Source organism: Camelus bactrianus, chromosome 25 (genome assembly GCF_048773025.1).
Source record: "Camelus bactrianus isolate YW-2024 breed Bactrian camel chromosome 25, ASM4877302v1, whole genome shotgun sequence".
NCBI classification, from domain to species: domain Eukaryota; kingdom Metazoa; phylum Chordata; class Mammalia; order Artiodactyla; family Camelidae; genus Camelus; species Camelus bactrianus.
Genome location: NC_133563.1, coordinates 20,788,893 through 20,806,603, shown reverse-complemented (window position 1 = coordinate 20,806,603; position 17,711 = coordinate 20,788,893). Strand labels below are relative to the sequence as shown.

The 17,711-nt window shown below is 41.8% G+C and overlaps 1 protein-coding gene across 1 annotated transcript; it reads right to left on the bottom strand.

The window, feature by feature from the left end:
* Nucleotides 1–12,274: 12,274 nt before the first annotated feature.
* On the bottom strand, nucleotides 12,275–17,711 carry AARD (alanine and arginine rich domain containing protein). Its single transcript, XM_074352582.1, has 3 exons — nucleotides 17,699–17,711; nucleotides 16,896–17,518; nucleotides 12,275–14,221 (listed from the first exon to the last, which is right to left on the bottom strand). Exons 1-3 carry the CDS (start codon nucleotides 17,709–17,711, stop codon nucleotides 14,078–14,080), a joined length of 780 nt encoding a protein of 259 aa, XP_074208683.1. The 3' UTR covers nucleotides 12,275–14,077.

Sequence of the window (17,711 nt, the reverse complement as noted above, 5' to 3'; positions counted from 1 at the left end):
AGGATTGCCTCCAAGGCAAAACATTTTTCCAGGATTATGATCATATTCCCTGCTTCTGTCTGGTAGGGCTGGATGAGCTTGGGAACACTAGAAGCTCCAACTCTCATTTAGAAGAGGCCTGAGGAATGCAGATACAGTCAAAAAGGGAGCAGAGAAAGACCTATGAGCAGTGAGATGGAGTCTGGGAATAAAAGTCATACACACACACACACACGCGCGCACATCACTAGCTACTGAACTTGAGCAAGCCAGAGTCCACTCTGATCCACTGTGTTCTCAACTGTAAAATAAAGATGTTAAAGTCACACACCTCTCAAGCCTCTTCCACTTTCTGCACCCACTCTCTGCACAGACTCCCAGTGATTTGTAGCAAGCCTTTGGTATCAAGCACCCTTAGTTTACTTTGCCTTACTAAGAAATAAAAACATTCTTAAGGAAGAACCTATAATAAGGAGACTTTATAATAAGGAAAGAGTAGTAAAAAGCTGATTAGTGGCAAGAAATATTCAGAGATTTTTCTGCTCAAGGTTTATATAAAGAAAGAACAAACTGTTATTTAAGCCAAAATGAACTTGAGCCAAGTGAGTTTTTCTTTATTCCACTAGCAGAGATGGCCACAGCAATCAGAATCCAAACTGGAAAGGAAGAAGTAAAACTGTCACTGTTTGTAGATAAGATATTATATACAGAAAATCCTACGGACACTATCAAAAAACTTTTAGAACTAGTAAATGAATTCAATACAGCTGCAGGTTACAGTATTAATATACAGAAATCTGTTATGTTTCTATACACTAACAACAAACCATAAGAAACAGAAATTAAGAAAACAATCCCATTTACAAATGCATCAAAAAGAATAAAATACCTAGGATTAATCTAACCTAAGAGGTAAAAGATTTATTTTCGGAAAACTGTAAGACATTGATGAAAGAAAGTGAAGACGATACAAATGAAAAGTGTACTGTTGTGCATGGATTGGAAGAATTAATATTGTTAAAATGACCATACTCCCCAAGGCAATCTACAGATTCAAGGCAATCCCTATCAAAATACCAAAGGCATTTTTCACAGAACTAAAACAAATAATTCTAAAATTTGTGTGAGAACATTAAAGACTCTGAATAGCCAAAGCAATCTCAAGACAGAAGGACAAAGCTGAGGCATAACACATTCTGATTTCAAACTACTACAAAGATACAGTAATTAAAACAACGTGGTACTGGCACAAAAACAGATACACAGATCAATGTAACAGAATAGACAGAAATAGAAATAAATGCATGCTTATAAGGTCAATTAATCTACAACAAAGGAGGCAAGAACATACAAGGGAGAAAAGACAATCTCTTCAAAAAGTAATGCTGGGGAAAATGAACAGCTACATGTCAAAGAATCAAACTGGACTACTTTCTCACACCATATACAAAATAAGCTCAAAACAGGCTAAAGACTTGAATGTAAGACCTGGAAACCATAAAACTCCTAGAAGAAAACATAGGCAGTACTCTCTTTGACATCAGTCTTAGAGCAGAATACGTGAAGGGGATTAAGAGATACAAACCTCCAGTTATAAAATACATAAGCCACACGGATGTAATATACGGCATAAGGAATATGGCCAATAATACTGTGATAGCTTTCATGGGGACAGACGGTTGCCAGACTTATTGTGGTGATCATTTCATAACATGTAAATGCCAGATCACTACATAGTGCACCCAAAATTAACATGATATTGCCCATCAACTCTATTTCAGTAAAAATAAGTAAACAAATAAATTTTTATTTTTACATTTTTTTTCTTATTTTATGAGAAGCTAGCTAACATATTTGCAAAATCTCAGGCTTTAGAATAAGCTGTCTTTTGTTTTGCATTTCAGCCATGCCAGTTATTTGTACTATCTACAGGATTGTTGTGAAGATCTAAAATAAGAAATGGAAAATGCATAACACAAAAAGACTCAATACTTTTACAACTTGTTCACAGTGTTTACCGGGTTAAGGTATGTGAAGGTACTGCCTTCCCCAACAAGGTGCTTAAGTAGATTGTCGTGAGATTTTGTGTAGCATCAGGCAGTTTTTAAATGATAAAGAAAAAACATAGACAGGGCTCTTGATATCTAATTTTGGCTTCTTTGCCTGCTCTGTGAGCTTCTGCTGTCACCTTGATCCGTTATAACCAGCCTTGGCTTGATTCAAGCCTGGGAAACAGGTTTTTCTCAGAACGTCTGGCATCCAGGAATCCAGATGCTGTGGAGAATGATGCTGCATAAATGCTTTGCTAAGCTGATGAGCTTCCCTGAACCAATGTGTGAGCCAAATATGCAGTAGGCTCAGACAAGTGTGTAATTGTCTGTTCTCTTCAGCAAGAGTCTTTAAAACAGTCTAGAGCCATCCAAAAAAAAAAAAAAAAATTCACATTTGTTTTTCATTTGGTTTTCTCTCAGAGACCGCTACGAAAGTCTGCGAAAATAGCGCAAATGTCATCTGTTCAGCCACGTTTGTGCTTCTGCTTTGAATTAACAGCCATCTTGGGTTTCAGTTCATTAGAATATTCTGAAGAGAGATAAATTCATTAATGGCTGTAACAGCCTGAATCAGCACGCCCATACTTCAAAAGGATTGCGCTTCTTTATGCCTCTGCTATCTCATTAGGAAAAGCAGGTCAGATCAAGGGAAACTAACTCAACTCAGTTTGTCTCCTTTCAGCTTCGGGTCTTCCAAAACTGTAAAAGCTCGCACCGATACGGATCAAACTCCATACAAATTTATTGAACTATCCAACTCCTTGCACACTATACTGTAATGAATGCCTGAGTACAGAATACCTCTGATTTATGTAAAGGCTGCTTTTGGAAGGCCTTTAACAGTTTCACAAAGATTATTAATCCCCCAAGCAATCTTTTGAAGTCAAGAGAGTATAAATTACCAAGGCACAGGGTGGCCTTGAAAGAAATACTTTCTCGTTAAAAATAAGCTCAGTAAAATGCTGCCGCTGCTGTGGCAAGCAGTTTGTGTTTCCATAGAAAGCCGTGTGATCCAGCAGTTCCATTCCTGTTCTAAACCCCAAAGAACTGAAAACAGGTATTCACATAAAAATTTGCAGATGTTCATAGCAACACTATTCACAGTAGCTAAAAAGTTGACCCAAATGTCCATCAACTAACGAACAGCTAAATAAAGGTGGTATATCCATCAAATGGAATATTATTCAGCCATAAAAGGAATGAATATAGCATATACTGATAGATGCAACAATATGGATGAATCTTGAAGTCACGCTAAGTGAAAGAAGCCATACACAAAAAGCCACATATTGTATGATTCCATTTATATAAAGTATCCAGAACTGGCAAATCCATAGATGCTGAAAGCATATTAATGGTTGCCAGGGTCTGGAGGGAGAGGGACGTGGGGTGTGACTGCCTAGTGGGTATTGGGTGTCATTTTGAGGTGATGTAAATGTTCTAGAATTAGATAGTTGTGATGGTTGCACAACACTGTGAATGTACTAAATGTCTCTAATGGTAAATGTTGTTATGTGTATTTTACCGCAATTTTTAAAAGACATTACTTGTGTAAGTTTGAGTCTCATGTTTCTGAAAGGGTGTAATTACAATCCTGCCTGAAATCTAAGAGGGAAACTTTAGACAGCCTCATGGTTCCCTCCAGACCTGGTGTTTCAGAGAAATAAATGAAGCCCAATTTAAGTAATTTCCTCAATTTCATGAAATGAGCTTTCTCCTTTAGCCTGAAGATGCCCTCAGTTTTTCAGCAGAGTGTTCCCTGACCTCCCCAACTCCCAGCCCAATTTAGATACTTACATAATACCGAAGTATAGTTATTATGCAATACCTATGTTAATACCGTTACTTTACATCATAACTGTTTGCTGGCTTATTTCCCTTCCCCACCAGACTCTGAGTTCCTTGAGTCTTGCAATTTTTTCTGTGATCCTTGCACTCTTCCTTGGCACGTGGGAGGAATTTTGGAAATTACCCTCCCTTGTGTATGAAAATGACAACCATACACTGCTCCCAAATTATGAACCTGCTAATGCACTAAGTAATCCTTCATAAAGCAGTGTGTCAGTTTCCATAAATTGAAGTCAGATCTTTGCAGGGTATTTGCATAGGTGAAAAGCAGTGCCTTTAGACATGGCTATGGTTACACTATTTACTACCTGGTGAATCAAAGTGTTAGAAGCCACGTGTGGTTTTTGTGACTTTTATTGATCTTTCTTTGATTTTTAATTCTGTGAAAATGAATCGACTATTGGCTAAACAGAATAAACTCAAACTACTCCCAGGTTATTGATGCTCATAAGAGGCCTTGATTTTAATGTCATGGCTAGGGTGAGCCTCGGTAAGAACAGTTTAGTGATGGATTGGAGAGAATAAAAGCTGTAATGGGGTAAAAATCTATGCCAGTGTTTTCATATCAATGTAGAATGAGAAGGTTAAAATGGAGGTGGGAAAAGAGAAGATTATTTGAAAGAATTAAGATAAACATTTTTAAAAATATGCAGGTGATACGGTTTTTATTTGCGTCACTGAAAACTGGCCTGCACAAAAAGTTAGTCCTTATTTTTAGTTACGGCTCTACAAGGGTTAATGTTCAACCATCCCAAAGCCAATTGTCATCGCCTGGGGCAGCCTTCATTGGACCTAATTGCTTTACAGTTAATTAAACAATAAGGTAAGGTAATTTAGTCACTTCCTAGGCATGTATATTGCAAACAATTTGTCGTGATGTTGAACCAGACAGAGAGTAAGTTATCTTTGTGCTATTATTGTTGATTGTTAGAAGGCTTAGGGCTCAATATTTAATCCATTACTTGCAAATATTCCAGACTTAATATTTCCATTACTGACCTTACCCTGGTGTCAGCCTTTGCATTACATTACACTAGCTTTTCTGCCTTTACTTTGTGAATATTGTCGTAGGTTATCATGAATCCCTTTAAAAAAAAAAGTATGTATTATACATGAATAGAGGAAACTCAACTATATCTTAAGTGACTGAGTGAAACTAGTTGTACTTATTTTGTCTTTCTTCTTTCCTTCCTTTCTTCCTTCCTTTATTTTGTGCTAAGGATCCTGAGGAAATCTTAAGGATATTTATCAGTTAAGATACAAGAGCCATAAAGAGTAGAAGCATAAAACAAATCACACAGTGACAAGCATGAGTATCTTCCACATTCTTTAAAACAAAAATCAAAAAAGGAGGTTTCCTAATGTTAAATTCTCATTAAAGATGTGGAAACCTACATTTCCTTCAGTTCAGGTGTGACTGCTTCAATTTCTGTAGAAGTCCCCTGGATCCTGCCCATTTGAGTTTCCTAAATAAGGAGACAGAAATTATGGTCACACACGTTATCTCAAAATACTTAGCCAATTATCTTAATGAACTTAGTTGTTTTAAAAATAACTGAGGTGTGACTAAATGCAAACATCCAGTATCCCTCACTACTGTGTTGTGGGTGGGGACCTGCCTGTGACCTTCTACAGAAAGGGATCTTTTCCCCCAATTCTAGTATTTGGAAGAGTAAAGGGATTGGAAGGAGGGGGTATAAGAAAACTAGAATTCTCATTTGTCATAATAGGAAAGCATAATGTCTAAAATCAACAAAAGAAAGACACGTTATTTAGAAGGGAAAAGAATTGGGAGGGGTCTCTTTTGGGATGATATGGAGGCAGGGATACCGTTAGGGCACTGACAGTCTTGGAGTAAGGTTTTTAAACTTTACTGTCTTTATGTATTATGTGCATGTATTACTATAAAAAATTAAATTTTAAAATCTTCTTTCATGGCTACCCTTGCTCTTAAGGATAAAGCCTGAAATCCAAAGCATAGCTTTCAAGGCCTGTCGTCATGTAGTCACTTCTGCCCACCCGTCCAGCCATACCCCTCACATCTTATGCCTTCCTTCAGAGCTCCAGCTCTGTGGAGGCTCTGTGCCTCCTCCCAGCAGGTGATGACTTGCTCACCTCTGGGACTGTCCAGGAGCAGCTGCTTCTGCCTAAGACTGTCTGCTCCTCCTCTTCCCTCCCCAGCCTTCTCTTGGCTGTGCTTCCATAGCCTTCCCTCTCCCATCACATCCAGGTTAAGTGTGCATCCTGTTCACTCCCTTAGCCCGTTGATTTCTTCCCCACCACAGCATTCATCACATTGTATTAAAAGATCTTATTGAACTATCTGCTCCTTCATCTAGAGTGTCCGCACCCTGAGAGCTAGCACCCGTCTTTCATGTCCGTTGTCCTGTACTCAGTATCCAGCACGATGTTCACTTCAAAGCTGATGCTCAACACACGCCTAGAATAGTGCCTGTCACCCAGTAGGCACAACAGTAAAGCTGAGTGAAGAAAGGAAGAAAGGAAGGGAGAGTGGGAAGGAGGGAGAGGGTAGAGAGACAGAGAGAGAGAGAAAGAAGGAAACAAAGAATGTTTGGCCTGTTAGATTCATACTGTTAAGTGAACTTAAGGTACAATTATAAGGTGCAAAGAATTTATATTTAGCATTTTTCCTTTTTTTTTTTCTATTTCGTTCCTTTATTTGCTCACTGTAGGCACTCTAAATGTCAGTGTCTTCGTATCACCATCTGAAATAATTCACACTAAAGAATTGGTGCCAACATTGTTTCAAAGAGTGATTCCAAAAGCATTTAGCTAGAGACAATAATGCTTAACCCAAAGAATTTTAAAGATCATTTTGAGTTCAACTCCTCACTTTATAAATGAGGAAATTGAAGCCCAGAGACATTAGTGATTCACCAGGTATCACACAGCAAGTTCAGCTCAGAGCTGACACCCATAGCTGGGTCTTCTGACTCCCAGAGCTGTGCTTCCTGCTACTTCATCAGCCACTTAGAGAGTGACATCTCAGGAAGCAAGATGAGGGTAGTGTTCCCAGAGTTAGACAGGCATGCTTTGTTGCTGCCCCTCAAATTTCAACGGCCTCAAGCAACACCTACCCAAGAGGGTCAATGTGGGTTTAATAAGCTATTGGCTATGACAGCACCCAGTACATTGTAACCTGTAAAGCACTTGGTAAGGTTCGGGGTAAACAGTAAACCATCAAGTCAGTATACACTGGTAGACTCAGGATATTGGTCGTGCTCTCAGCAACCTGACAGTCCCACCTCGAAATCTCGAGAAATTTCTTTGCATGACAGTTCTTAACTGAATCCTGTAGAAGTTTAGAGAGACAAGCATCCTTGAGACCAATTTAGAAGCAATTTTTGTTGAGATTTGATTTTAGGCTGTTTTTTGACAGTTTGCTAAACTTCCCTGATATAAAAATTTAAGAGCTAATGAACAGTTTACTGTATTTGCTGCCAGCTCACTCCTAAAACACTTTAGGAAATTATTTCATCCCAATTTCTTTCAGTTGCTGAAAAATCAAATAGCTTCTCTGACAGAATCAGTTAGGTAGTAGGTTCCATAGGCATTTGGATATCCTTAATGGAGTGTGTTAAAAGATAAACCGGGGCATTTTAAAAATTTTCGGAGTTTATTTGAGCAAAAATCGATTCGAGTCAGGCAGCATCCAATCTTGCAGCTAGAAAGGAGCTCAAGGAGCTGTACAAAATGAAAGACTTTTATAGCCAGAAAGAAGTGGGAACAAGGAAGATATACTCGGTGAAAAAAATGGGTTGGTTATTGCAAGGTTACTTTCTTTTAGGGGAAGACAGGGGTCGATCAGACAGATTACTTGACTAGCTCTGATCACGTGATTCCTGATTGACTCCAAGATTCCATTTCTGGGAGATCCAGAACTGTAATTAAGTCTCAGCTTGGTGAGGTGGTGCTTAGCGTAGGTAACTCCGTTTTGGACCTGTCGTCTTGCTCTTAACAAGTGTGAGCGTGTGAAATATTTTCCACAGTCGGAACATTTACTGTGGAATTGCACAGGGTTTGGGAGGGGGTTCCTCTCAGACAAGTTTCCCTCCAATATGCTTTAATTGGTCTCCTATTGAATAAGATGGGTCCTCACTACAGGCATTTAAGCAACCAAATGGTGTTTCTGGAGTCCTTTGCCCATGGTTTCTGATATCCACGGTTGCAGTCAGATAATGCATCATCCTGAACCTTCATCCTAGGTGGTTGCTGGGGTTCAAGTGTGTCAGTAACACTTAGTTCTGTGCATGGAACTAAATACTTAAATAAAGTGGCTTAAACAATTGAGTTTTATTATTGCTGTTTCCTCACAGATCCAGACCAGCCATAGCAAAGGGGGAGGGTATAGTTCAAGTGGTAGAGCGCATGCACAAGATCCTCTGTTCAGTCCCCAGTACCTTCATTAAAAATTTTTTTTAAATAAATAAACCTAATTACCTCCCCCCAAGAAAAAAATTAAAAAAAAAAAAGCCAGCCATAGGAAGGCAGTCTCAAGGATGGCTCAAGAGCTCAGTGATGCCATCAAAGACACTGCTTCTCTTCATCTTTCTGTCTTCCCATCCTCAAAGCATCCGAGTATCTCCGTGTATCTTGGTCACAGGGTGGCTGCAGCAGGTGCAAGCGTTACGACCTCATGGGACAATGTTCCTAAGCAAGAAAGGAAGAAGCGAGGAGGAAGAGAGCTTACCTCTTTTTGTAGGAAAAGAAAATGTTCCTCAGAAACCCCCCAGCAAACTTCCCCTATGTCTTACTGGACAAAGCTGGATTCTATAGCCGTCTTGAGCTCCCAGTAGGGCTTGGAAAAGTGAAATTGTCATTCTCAGTCTCCCTCTTGGAATTGGGCACTTCCTGTAGACAAGAAGGATGAGCAACATGTGTGTTAGGCAGGCTGTTATAATAATAAACTCTACGTGAGAGAGTTCTAAACACTCCACATACATTAAGCCGTTAGATCTTCACAGTAAGTCCATGGGGTGGCTGGGTGTGATTATTATCGCTTACAGAGAAGCAGCTGAATTTCAGAAATGAAAACATAGTGAGGCAACAGAGGAGCCAAGATTCCAAATCCATCGCCTGATTCCAGAGGCTGCACTCCTGACTACACCTTACGCTGCTCTCAGCCTGCAGTGCCGCCTAGGCAGGCAATCCACCAGGCTGCTTGCAAAATCCATCACATAAAAGGTCTGAGCAATACTTGTCTCCCTCTGAAGTGCAAATGTGACCTTTCCCCCTGGTTGTGGCCACAGAATGGGTGAGAAGAGCAGAGAGGCCATCCGAGAGTGACAAGAATCATCATCAAGTCTGCAGCTGCCAGGGCCGTGATCAGGGCGAGGGCTGGGACCGGGAGAGTGCTGTTCACGACCAGGGGCCAGTGATGCACAGTCAGCAGCCCACTGAGCTGCTGCAGTGTTAGGAAGTCTGGGCAAGGCAGAGGTGAGTGATTGGACCGTCCAGTTACAAGCCAGCAGGATTATAATAGAATAGTTTCCAAGTGAGAAGAGTGTTTTAGAGACTCTCCACTCTTCTCATTTTTAAGTGAGTAAAATGAGGCTCAAATGGAGTGGAGTAATTGGTCCCAGATCACCCAGCTAGTTTAATGTAGAACATGAAGCCCAAAATAAGGGCTTGTTTCCAGGTGAAAACAAGTAATTTGGGAAAAGCAAACTTTTTTGTTTGACCCTTGCAAAAAGCATCCCTAGAACGTCATACAGGCTTCTATTACCCTTTCTATTACAATGTGGAATTGATTCACTAGTGTGTGGGTCTCCCTTGTTACTTTGAAAGGGTCTCAACCGTGGATGAGAATCTTTTCTTTTTAAATTTTTTACTGAAGCGTAGTTGATTTACAATGTTAGTTTCAGGTGTATGGCAAAGTGATTCAGTTATACATATACACGTATATTTTTTTCTTTTCAGATTCTTTTCTATTATGTTCTTACAAGAAATTGAATATAGTTCCCTGTGCTATACAGTAGATCCTCATTATATATAGTAATGGGTATCTGTTAATCCCCAATCCTTAAAATTTATCCCTCCCCTGCCCCTTCCCCTTTGGTAACCATAGTTTGTTTTCTATGTCCGTGAGTCTGTTTTTGGTTTGGAAATAGAATTTGTATCACTGTTTTTAGATTCCACACAACTGATATCACATGATATTTGTCTCTGTCTTACTTCACTCAATATGATCATCTCTAGTGGATAAGAATCTTGACAGCTCCACTTGCTAGCCTATTTCATACTCATTCTCCTCCTCTATAAAATGGGAGAAGCGATAGTTCCCACCTCCCAGTGTTGAGGAGACAATCACATCTGAATGCACGTAGCACTGTGCCAGGCAGAATCGGGGGCTGGTAAGTAGCAGATACTGACCATTCCTATCTCCTGGGTGCCTCCTCTCAAGTTTGGTGAGTCAATTCATCAATCAGCAGAGGAAACTCAGAGTCAACATGACAACAGAGAGCAGGTGGCAGAGTGTTACAGAGACGTAAAGATGCAATGAAGAAAGAGGCACAGGAAAGGTCTGAGTCCAAAAAGGTAGTGAGATCATGTAGAACTGAAGATGTGAAAGAAAGAAACACACAGTAAGTAGAAGAGCCTTCACCACTCGCTCCGTATCCCAAAATTGCTTCGAGGTTCTTCAATTTGGGCTCCTCAAGATTCAAATAAGATGGGTACCATTTTGACGAGCTTCTTTAGACAGATCTAAAGAAATTAAAGCAATCTGCTTTAGGTCACAAAGTTGGCAAGTGGCAGATTCAGGATTAAATACCAAAGCCAAATGACTCCCAAAACTTGTCCTACCTGCCTGCAGTTCATTGTGAGGATTAAATTAGCTAATACCTGTGGTGTTCTTGCCACAACACCCGTCACAGGAGAGGCAGCTCATGTCATTGCTGGTTTCATTACCACTGCATTCCAAGGGTCTCTCCTGCACTGGTCCCAGCAGGGAGGGATGGTGGCACTGTCATTCCTAAGGAAGAGGCGGAACCTCTTAAGCCCCAGCACTGATCAGAGGCAGGATCCGGAATCACTGCTATGGGAGACGTGCACCCATCTCCAAGTTACATCGTTCAGCACTTGGTTCAGGGGAAACAAGAGGCTGCCAGGCCCAGAGGTGGGCAGAGTGGCATAGGTTCAACGCTAAACTTACCCGTATCTCTAATCCTCCCCTAACCCGCATTAGTAATACAGCCAAAGAAGCAGGAGAGGCGGCGGCAGGGGTGGCAGCGGCAACAATGAAAGAGAGGAAGCAGCTGGCACCGGAGGGCCTGGTGCCAGGCTCAGGGCTGGGAGGGACTCCGGCAGTGATAATAGTGGTAAATAAACAGAACCGATGGCTGCACTGGGGTCTGGTACCCTGCCAGGGAAGGGACCAGGGGAGATGGGATTCTTGTCATCACACTGCTGCAGGCTCAGCCATCACGTCCCCAGCCTGGGAGCTCCAGAAGCACCTGTTACAGCAGAAGTAGCTCGGCAGGCCAAACAGAACATAGATTCATCCAGGCCACCTGGAAAGGGATTTAATACCTAACGACCTGCGCGATGCTCCTAATTGTCGTAATTAATCTGGCCCTCTTCACTAGTAGCTGCAAACCAAGTACCATAGAGCGAACAGTTCCCTGCTAACATGCCCCCCCCAATAATTAAAGCTGTGAGAAATCCACATTTGAAAAACCGAAATGCTGTATTTTCCTCGCTAAACTGTTTTTTCAGCTCTTCTTCTTTGGCCCTCTCTATCCCCTGTGAGGAGGAACATCTTACTTTCTTCGACTTACCCAGTTACTGCTTCCCTGCTGCGTAATTTAGGTAATAATTATTTTCTCATTTTCCCCTCCAGCTGGCGGTGGTTTAGTCCCATCCACCTCATATTTCTTTAGCATGTCACACTGTTGCTCTAGCTTATTTAAACGCTCTGGGAAGTGGGGAAAGGTGGCCATTGGAAGCCCATCCCTGCATCCCTTTAGGAAAGAGTCCCTGTTGTCTTTCCATGAGCAGCGGACGGGATGAGAATCCAGCAAACTAACAGCAAATAGCTGAGTGCAGTTGCAAAGAAAAAATATGAACACAATCTGGCTTCTGCTTCTTAAATAAAAACAGATGATGGATGCCATATGAGAGCAGAATTCACTTTATGAGAGGAAACGAAACAACAGCATTTAATAGCAATAGTGTCCCAACTATCAAGTTCTCACTGTATTTCTCTATCAACAGCTAATATCACAGGCCACCTCCGCTGGTGAGGCTTCCAAAAGTAAGAGGCTTTTGAAACAAAGACTTTCTTATTCTGTTTCTCCATCTGTCATTCCTCAAAGATACAGTGATCCAAAGTTTATCACTGAAAGATAGGACAAAAAAAAAACCCCAAAAAACTAGCGACCAAAGACTTTATTGTAAATGGTGGACTTTTTTTTGTCTAAAAAAGTAGAAAATAATGCCTCCATTTTCAGAAGTTCTCTTTTTTAAGTTTTTCTCTTTTGAGTCCCAATAGAGTACATTTAGGATAATCGAATTACTCACATGAATGCTAACCAATGTGAGCTTCTCTGTTTTCTGCAAGGAATTGAGCTTATAAAAGAATCATCTTAAATATTTGCTAAACACAAAATCACAACAATTTATGAATATTAAATTATAAAATATAGTTTAGAATCACCTCTCTGACATTTGAGTAGAATCTTTCTCGAAGAAGGGATCATGAGGAATTCCACCGCCTCTTTCCTTAGAATGTCTATGACTTTGAGGAGGAGACATATAGGAAATGTTTTACAAATATAATTTAAGAAACCAGTCTGTATATTTATCAGCCAAGAGCTCAAATACAGAATTGCTCAAGAAATCCAGGGGTTACATATCAGAATGTTGCCAATAGCTCATTGACAATGTTCTGTAAGTTAAGCATAGTAATACCTCAGTTTAACAGAGGGAAGAAATTAAGTACCAAAGAGCTTAAATAATTCACTTCTAGTGACAAAAAACAAGTTAAGGACAAACTAAACTTGGTTCAGATAATCCTTAAAACCTCACATACATAAAACAACTTGTATTTATTTTAAGAGAAAGACCACATCCATTCTGTTCTCTTTTGTCTTCCAGAACTAATTTTTATTGTTAAGTATTAAAATCACATACATTTTATAAATTAATTTTTATTTTTTACAGATAATGACCATTATTAATATCACTGAGATCTGCAACATTTTTTTTAACTTTATTTTTGCATTAAGAAGGCGGCATGTTTAAGGTAAAGGTAGATGTTCTAATTCAACACAAACCTTTTTAACTCCTAAAAGCTTAACAAAGGAATTGTGCCAGTTAGGAATCTTTTGAGTACAAGTCATAAAACTCCCACTCAATTGATGTAGGCAAAAGGAGATTTTTATCAGGAGGATGCTAGAGTATTTTCATGTGTCCAAATGACAGCAAGGGCTGGGGTTTTCAAGAGCTGGACCCCAGAGACAAGGAAGCGCAGCTCTCTCTCCCCTTTTGCGCTCTCAGTGGTGCTGTTTCAACCTCCTTTATTAGAGCTCACACTTTCTCACATGGTGGCCACCAGTAGCTTCCAAGCCCCCCTACCCAACAGCTTCTACCATCAGCTTCCAATACTCATCTACTCCTTTAGTTCTAGTTCAGAACTCCTGAGGACAAGTTGATCAAACTGCCTTCATCTGCCTGACTGTATTCCAGAGAGGTGAGGCATCCTTAATAGGGTATAGTTGGCATCTAGGCAGAAGTGATTCTCAAAAAAAAAAAAAAAAAAAGAGAGAGAGAGAGAGGTGAGCAGGGAGGGAAGCCTACTGAACAGCTAACTTGGCAGACAAACCAAGAATAATCAAGTAAAACAGAAACAAGCACAGATTCAGAAAGTTCAGGTAATGCTAAAGTTAAGGTGGCACAAGATAGCGTGCTAGAAATCGGCATTAAGGCATTGTTCAGTATATTCTTTTTACATCTCTTTCCCAGCCAGAACAATGAATAACTCACTTTAAAACTTTTAACACATCATTTTCTCTCTCCCCTTTCTTAAATGCTTTCTGTCACTTCCCCATGGCATCAAAATTTGGGGCCCATAAATTGACCCTAAAATCTCATGCAAAGCATCCATAATGTTACTGTTGGGATTGTTTCAGAGACATCTATGTTATTTTTAGGGTTCAGATCCTCATCTATGAGTTTCTTCATTCCGGATTCACGGCATTATCTTCTGAGCTTTGAGATTCTGATGCAATTTCCAGTTCATACTCCTTTTTCAATTGCTGCATTTTCATGTCTAAATCCAGCAAAGTTCTGGCCAGCTGGTGATTTTGGAAATGCATTTCCAGCTGAAAGTTAGAAAAACAATAAGGATTTTTATTAGCCTGAGATACGGATCAAATGAAACTGCTCTCTGCACAGGAAAAATAAGGACTTTGTAGGAAAGGAAAATAAGATATCGAGAGAGATGTATTTGTCATCTTATTCTCCAGTTCTGACTGTTTGCCCTGACTGTAAAACTGACTTTCTATACAAGGTAAAATCTGGACATACAAATAGCTTTCGAAATGGCCTTGCAAGGAAAACGAAAATAGCTGTTGCACAGAGCCGTCCATGTGAAAAATTCCTGTGCATGGATGGCTGTTTTCAAGCAATGGCATGTGATCTGCAAGGAAATCATTTATCTTTATGAGCCTTCTGAGCTCCAGGATGACTGCCCAGGGCCATCTGAGCTTTCAGGACCTGGGCCCATTTACTTCATTACTTGTCATTTCAAGTCTTCAGGATTCTAAATGGTCTCCCTGTTGAGCAAAAACATTTAACCACCCCTTAGAGGCACATGTACAGTTATGTGTACTTGCAGAATCTAACAGCTTTCACTCTAGAGTGAAACTTGCTATAGAGCAAGGCTGATTTATACCCTCCAATGAGAATCTGTAAAGGTCCCATGTATTTAAAAATAGATCTCCCAGGCAGTTTACCTAAGAGGGAGTCCAGCAAAGCTTAGTCCAACATAATCTTTATATTACAGTTGAGAACTAGTGATCAACTATTTGCATATTTCTTCAGTTAGGGTCTTGTTTAATGCAATTCATGAGAACCATGTTCTCTCTGCTTAAAACCCCTCATCAGCTCACCAACAGAAACCACCCCAGGATGAACCAGGGCATTCCATTGGTAAAAAGCAAATATTGGTGGTTCCCTCTGAATTTACAAAAATAAAGTCATTGGATAAAATGTTCGTTCCATTTTCTTCTGACATATGTTTCTTCATTCTTTAGCACCTGGAACCACTTCTCAGATAGCAAGAATTTGCAAAGAATACAGTAATGAACATCCAGCAAACAGGCATTAACAGTAACAACCCAACCAGTAGCCCAAGAGGCCCCTGCACCTTGCCTGTGGGAAGCTTCAGTTCCCCAGTGTGGCAGGGATGCACTGTAACCCTGTCCCATTCTTCCAGCTTCATTTCGGGCACTCTTCCCACACCAGCCCCCACTGCAGCTGCTCAGGAACCTTGCCTATCCCAGAATAAACACGTTATACTGAGCCACATCTTCTGCCCTTCTGCTTAGAATGCCTCTTCTACCCTCTTCGTGCTGAACCCAGCCAAATGCCAACTCTTCTTAGAAGCTGTCCCTGTACCACCTTGTCTGTGCTTCCACATTGTTCTGTACCTGTGCCTCTTATAGCACACAGACTACACCAGACTGATGATTTTGAGCACAGAATTTGTTTCCTGTTCATAACTGTATCCATAACTAAGGGTGCACTGCTGGTGCACATAACACGGCAGGTTATCTCTGTGTTTGTTAAAAGACAGAGTGAAGGAATGAATAAATGGATAAACTGATGAAAATCCATCCTGTACTTTCATGCCAAAAATCAAGCAGTTAAATTATTGATAATGGCTCACCATCTAAGTATATGTAACTCACACCTATTTAGGAAAGTCCAATACCAATCGTTCCTTGCTTCTTTCCTCACAGATCCCTTTGAGAATCTGGTGAAAGCTGTGAACCCACTCTGAAGAGAGAAGTGCACTTTATATACATACAGAATTTGGCATACAATTTTAGGTATATAGAACCCTTGAAGTTCACTCAGAGATCCTAGAAATCAATGCATCTCACTAAGTAGAACAATTAAAACAACAAATAATAGAATAAGTAACATTTCATAAATAGCAACATGTCTCTAAATCAATTGAACCTGTTCATCATTATTCCTTACATAAATCCCACCCATGTGCATGGACACATGGTTGGATGTGTGTCGATTCCTACAGAAATCTGGCTAATGGTCTGTTATCAGGAACTGCTGCTTCTAGCGGTGATGGTGTTAAGCATCCACTCTTTTGCTTCTTCATGACTGGTCGTACACAATGGTGTAATAGTTGGCCAAGACATTGATGGTGGTCTGCATTCCAGGAACACAGCATCTGTGCATGTGTGAAATTCTCTACTCCTTTCTGGGAAATCCTTTGATCATTCATATCTATGTATTTGTCATTTGGGGAATACAATTTAAAAAACTCCAAGGTCTATAATAATTATCATAACAATAAGGCTCACTGAGTAGTATGCACATTCTAGGCACTTAATGTAACATTATCTCATATAATACGTACAGCAGTCCTATGAGTTTATTATCTGCATCTTACAGATGAGTCAACTGAAGCCCAAATCTGCTAATTAGCATCCCTAAAGTAACAGGAACAGTATGCGGTTTGGCATGTGTCACTAGAGGCTCAGCCCTCTAAAGCCAGCCGGCACTCCGGGCCCTGCAGGACCCCTTTTCTCCCGGATGCTGCTGGGGAGGCAGGCGCGTCAAACCCTGCAGACAGATGGACGGCCAGCGCCCAGCTCCACCGCGGTGCACCGCCTCACCCTTTCCCCACCCTGGGGAAAGCATCCCTCGGCCTTCCGAGTCCTGGGTGGGCCACATGCGCGGCTCGAGGCCGGGGGCCCAGGAGGGGAAGAGGGAGAGGCGGCCCCGAGCGGCGGCCGCCAGCGCGCTCACCAGCTCGGCGCGCAGCCCGGCCAGGGCGCTCTCGACGCGCGCCCGGCTCTGCTCCTCCCGCGCCGCCGCCGCCGCCGCCTCCTCCCGCGAGCGCCGCAAGCCCCCGCGAGGCACCGCCCGCTGGAAGGCGCGCACCAGCCGCCGTCTGAGGTCTTCCAGCAGCGGACCCACGGCGGCGGCGGCGGCGGGGGCCTCCTTCGGGGCGGCCGCGCCCTGGCTGCCCCCAGGGTAGCCGCGCGCGGGACGCAGGGTTGAGGGCCAGAGTCCAGCTCTGGCTAGGATGCTGTGGGGGCCCCAGGAAGTTCCCTCTCTGCGGCGGCGGGAGTCCCCCAGGCCCATCTCGGAGACGCGGCGCCCCAGGCTTCCAGGCTTGTATTGCTGATCGCTTGTTTCCAAGTGCGAGAATGAGGACGGGTGCGGGACGGGGCGGGGTAACCAACGAACCCGCGGGACCCCAGCCAAGTGGGACTCGGCTACTGCTCTGCCACTCAGACCCGCTCCATTTCCCCAAGCCTCATCTCTGCCCTTCTTACCCTCCGTAGCAGCAAACGGAGGAGGTGGTTCCCATAACTCCAGAAGAGGTTTCAACTGGATCCTTTTTATTTGTTCCCTGGATTGTCTTTCTGAGAGGAAGACTTGGGTCCATCGAGGTAGGTGGAAGTTGACATGAAGAAAAAGGTTTGAGGCCCTGGTTGCTTTGGTTATTTAATATTTCAACCCTTTAAAATATTTTTTCTTGCTTTCTACTGACTGCCAGGCACTGTGACAGGTGTTGGGAATATAAAGTCTAATTAGGCCCGTACCTCTCCCCGGCAT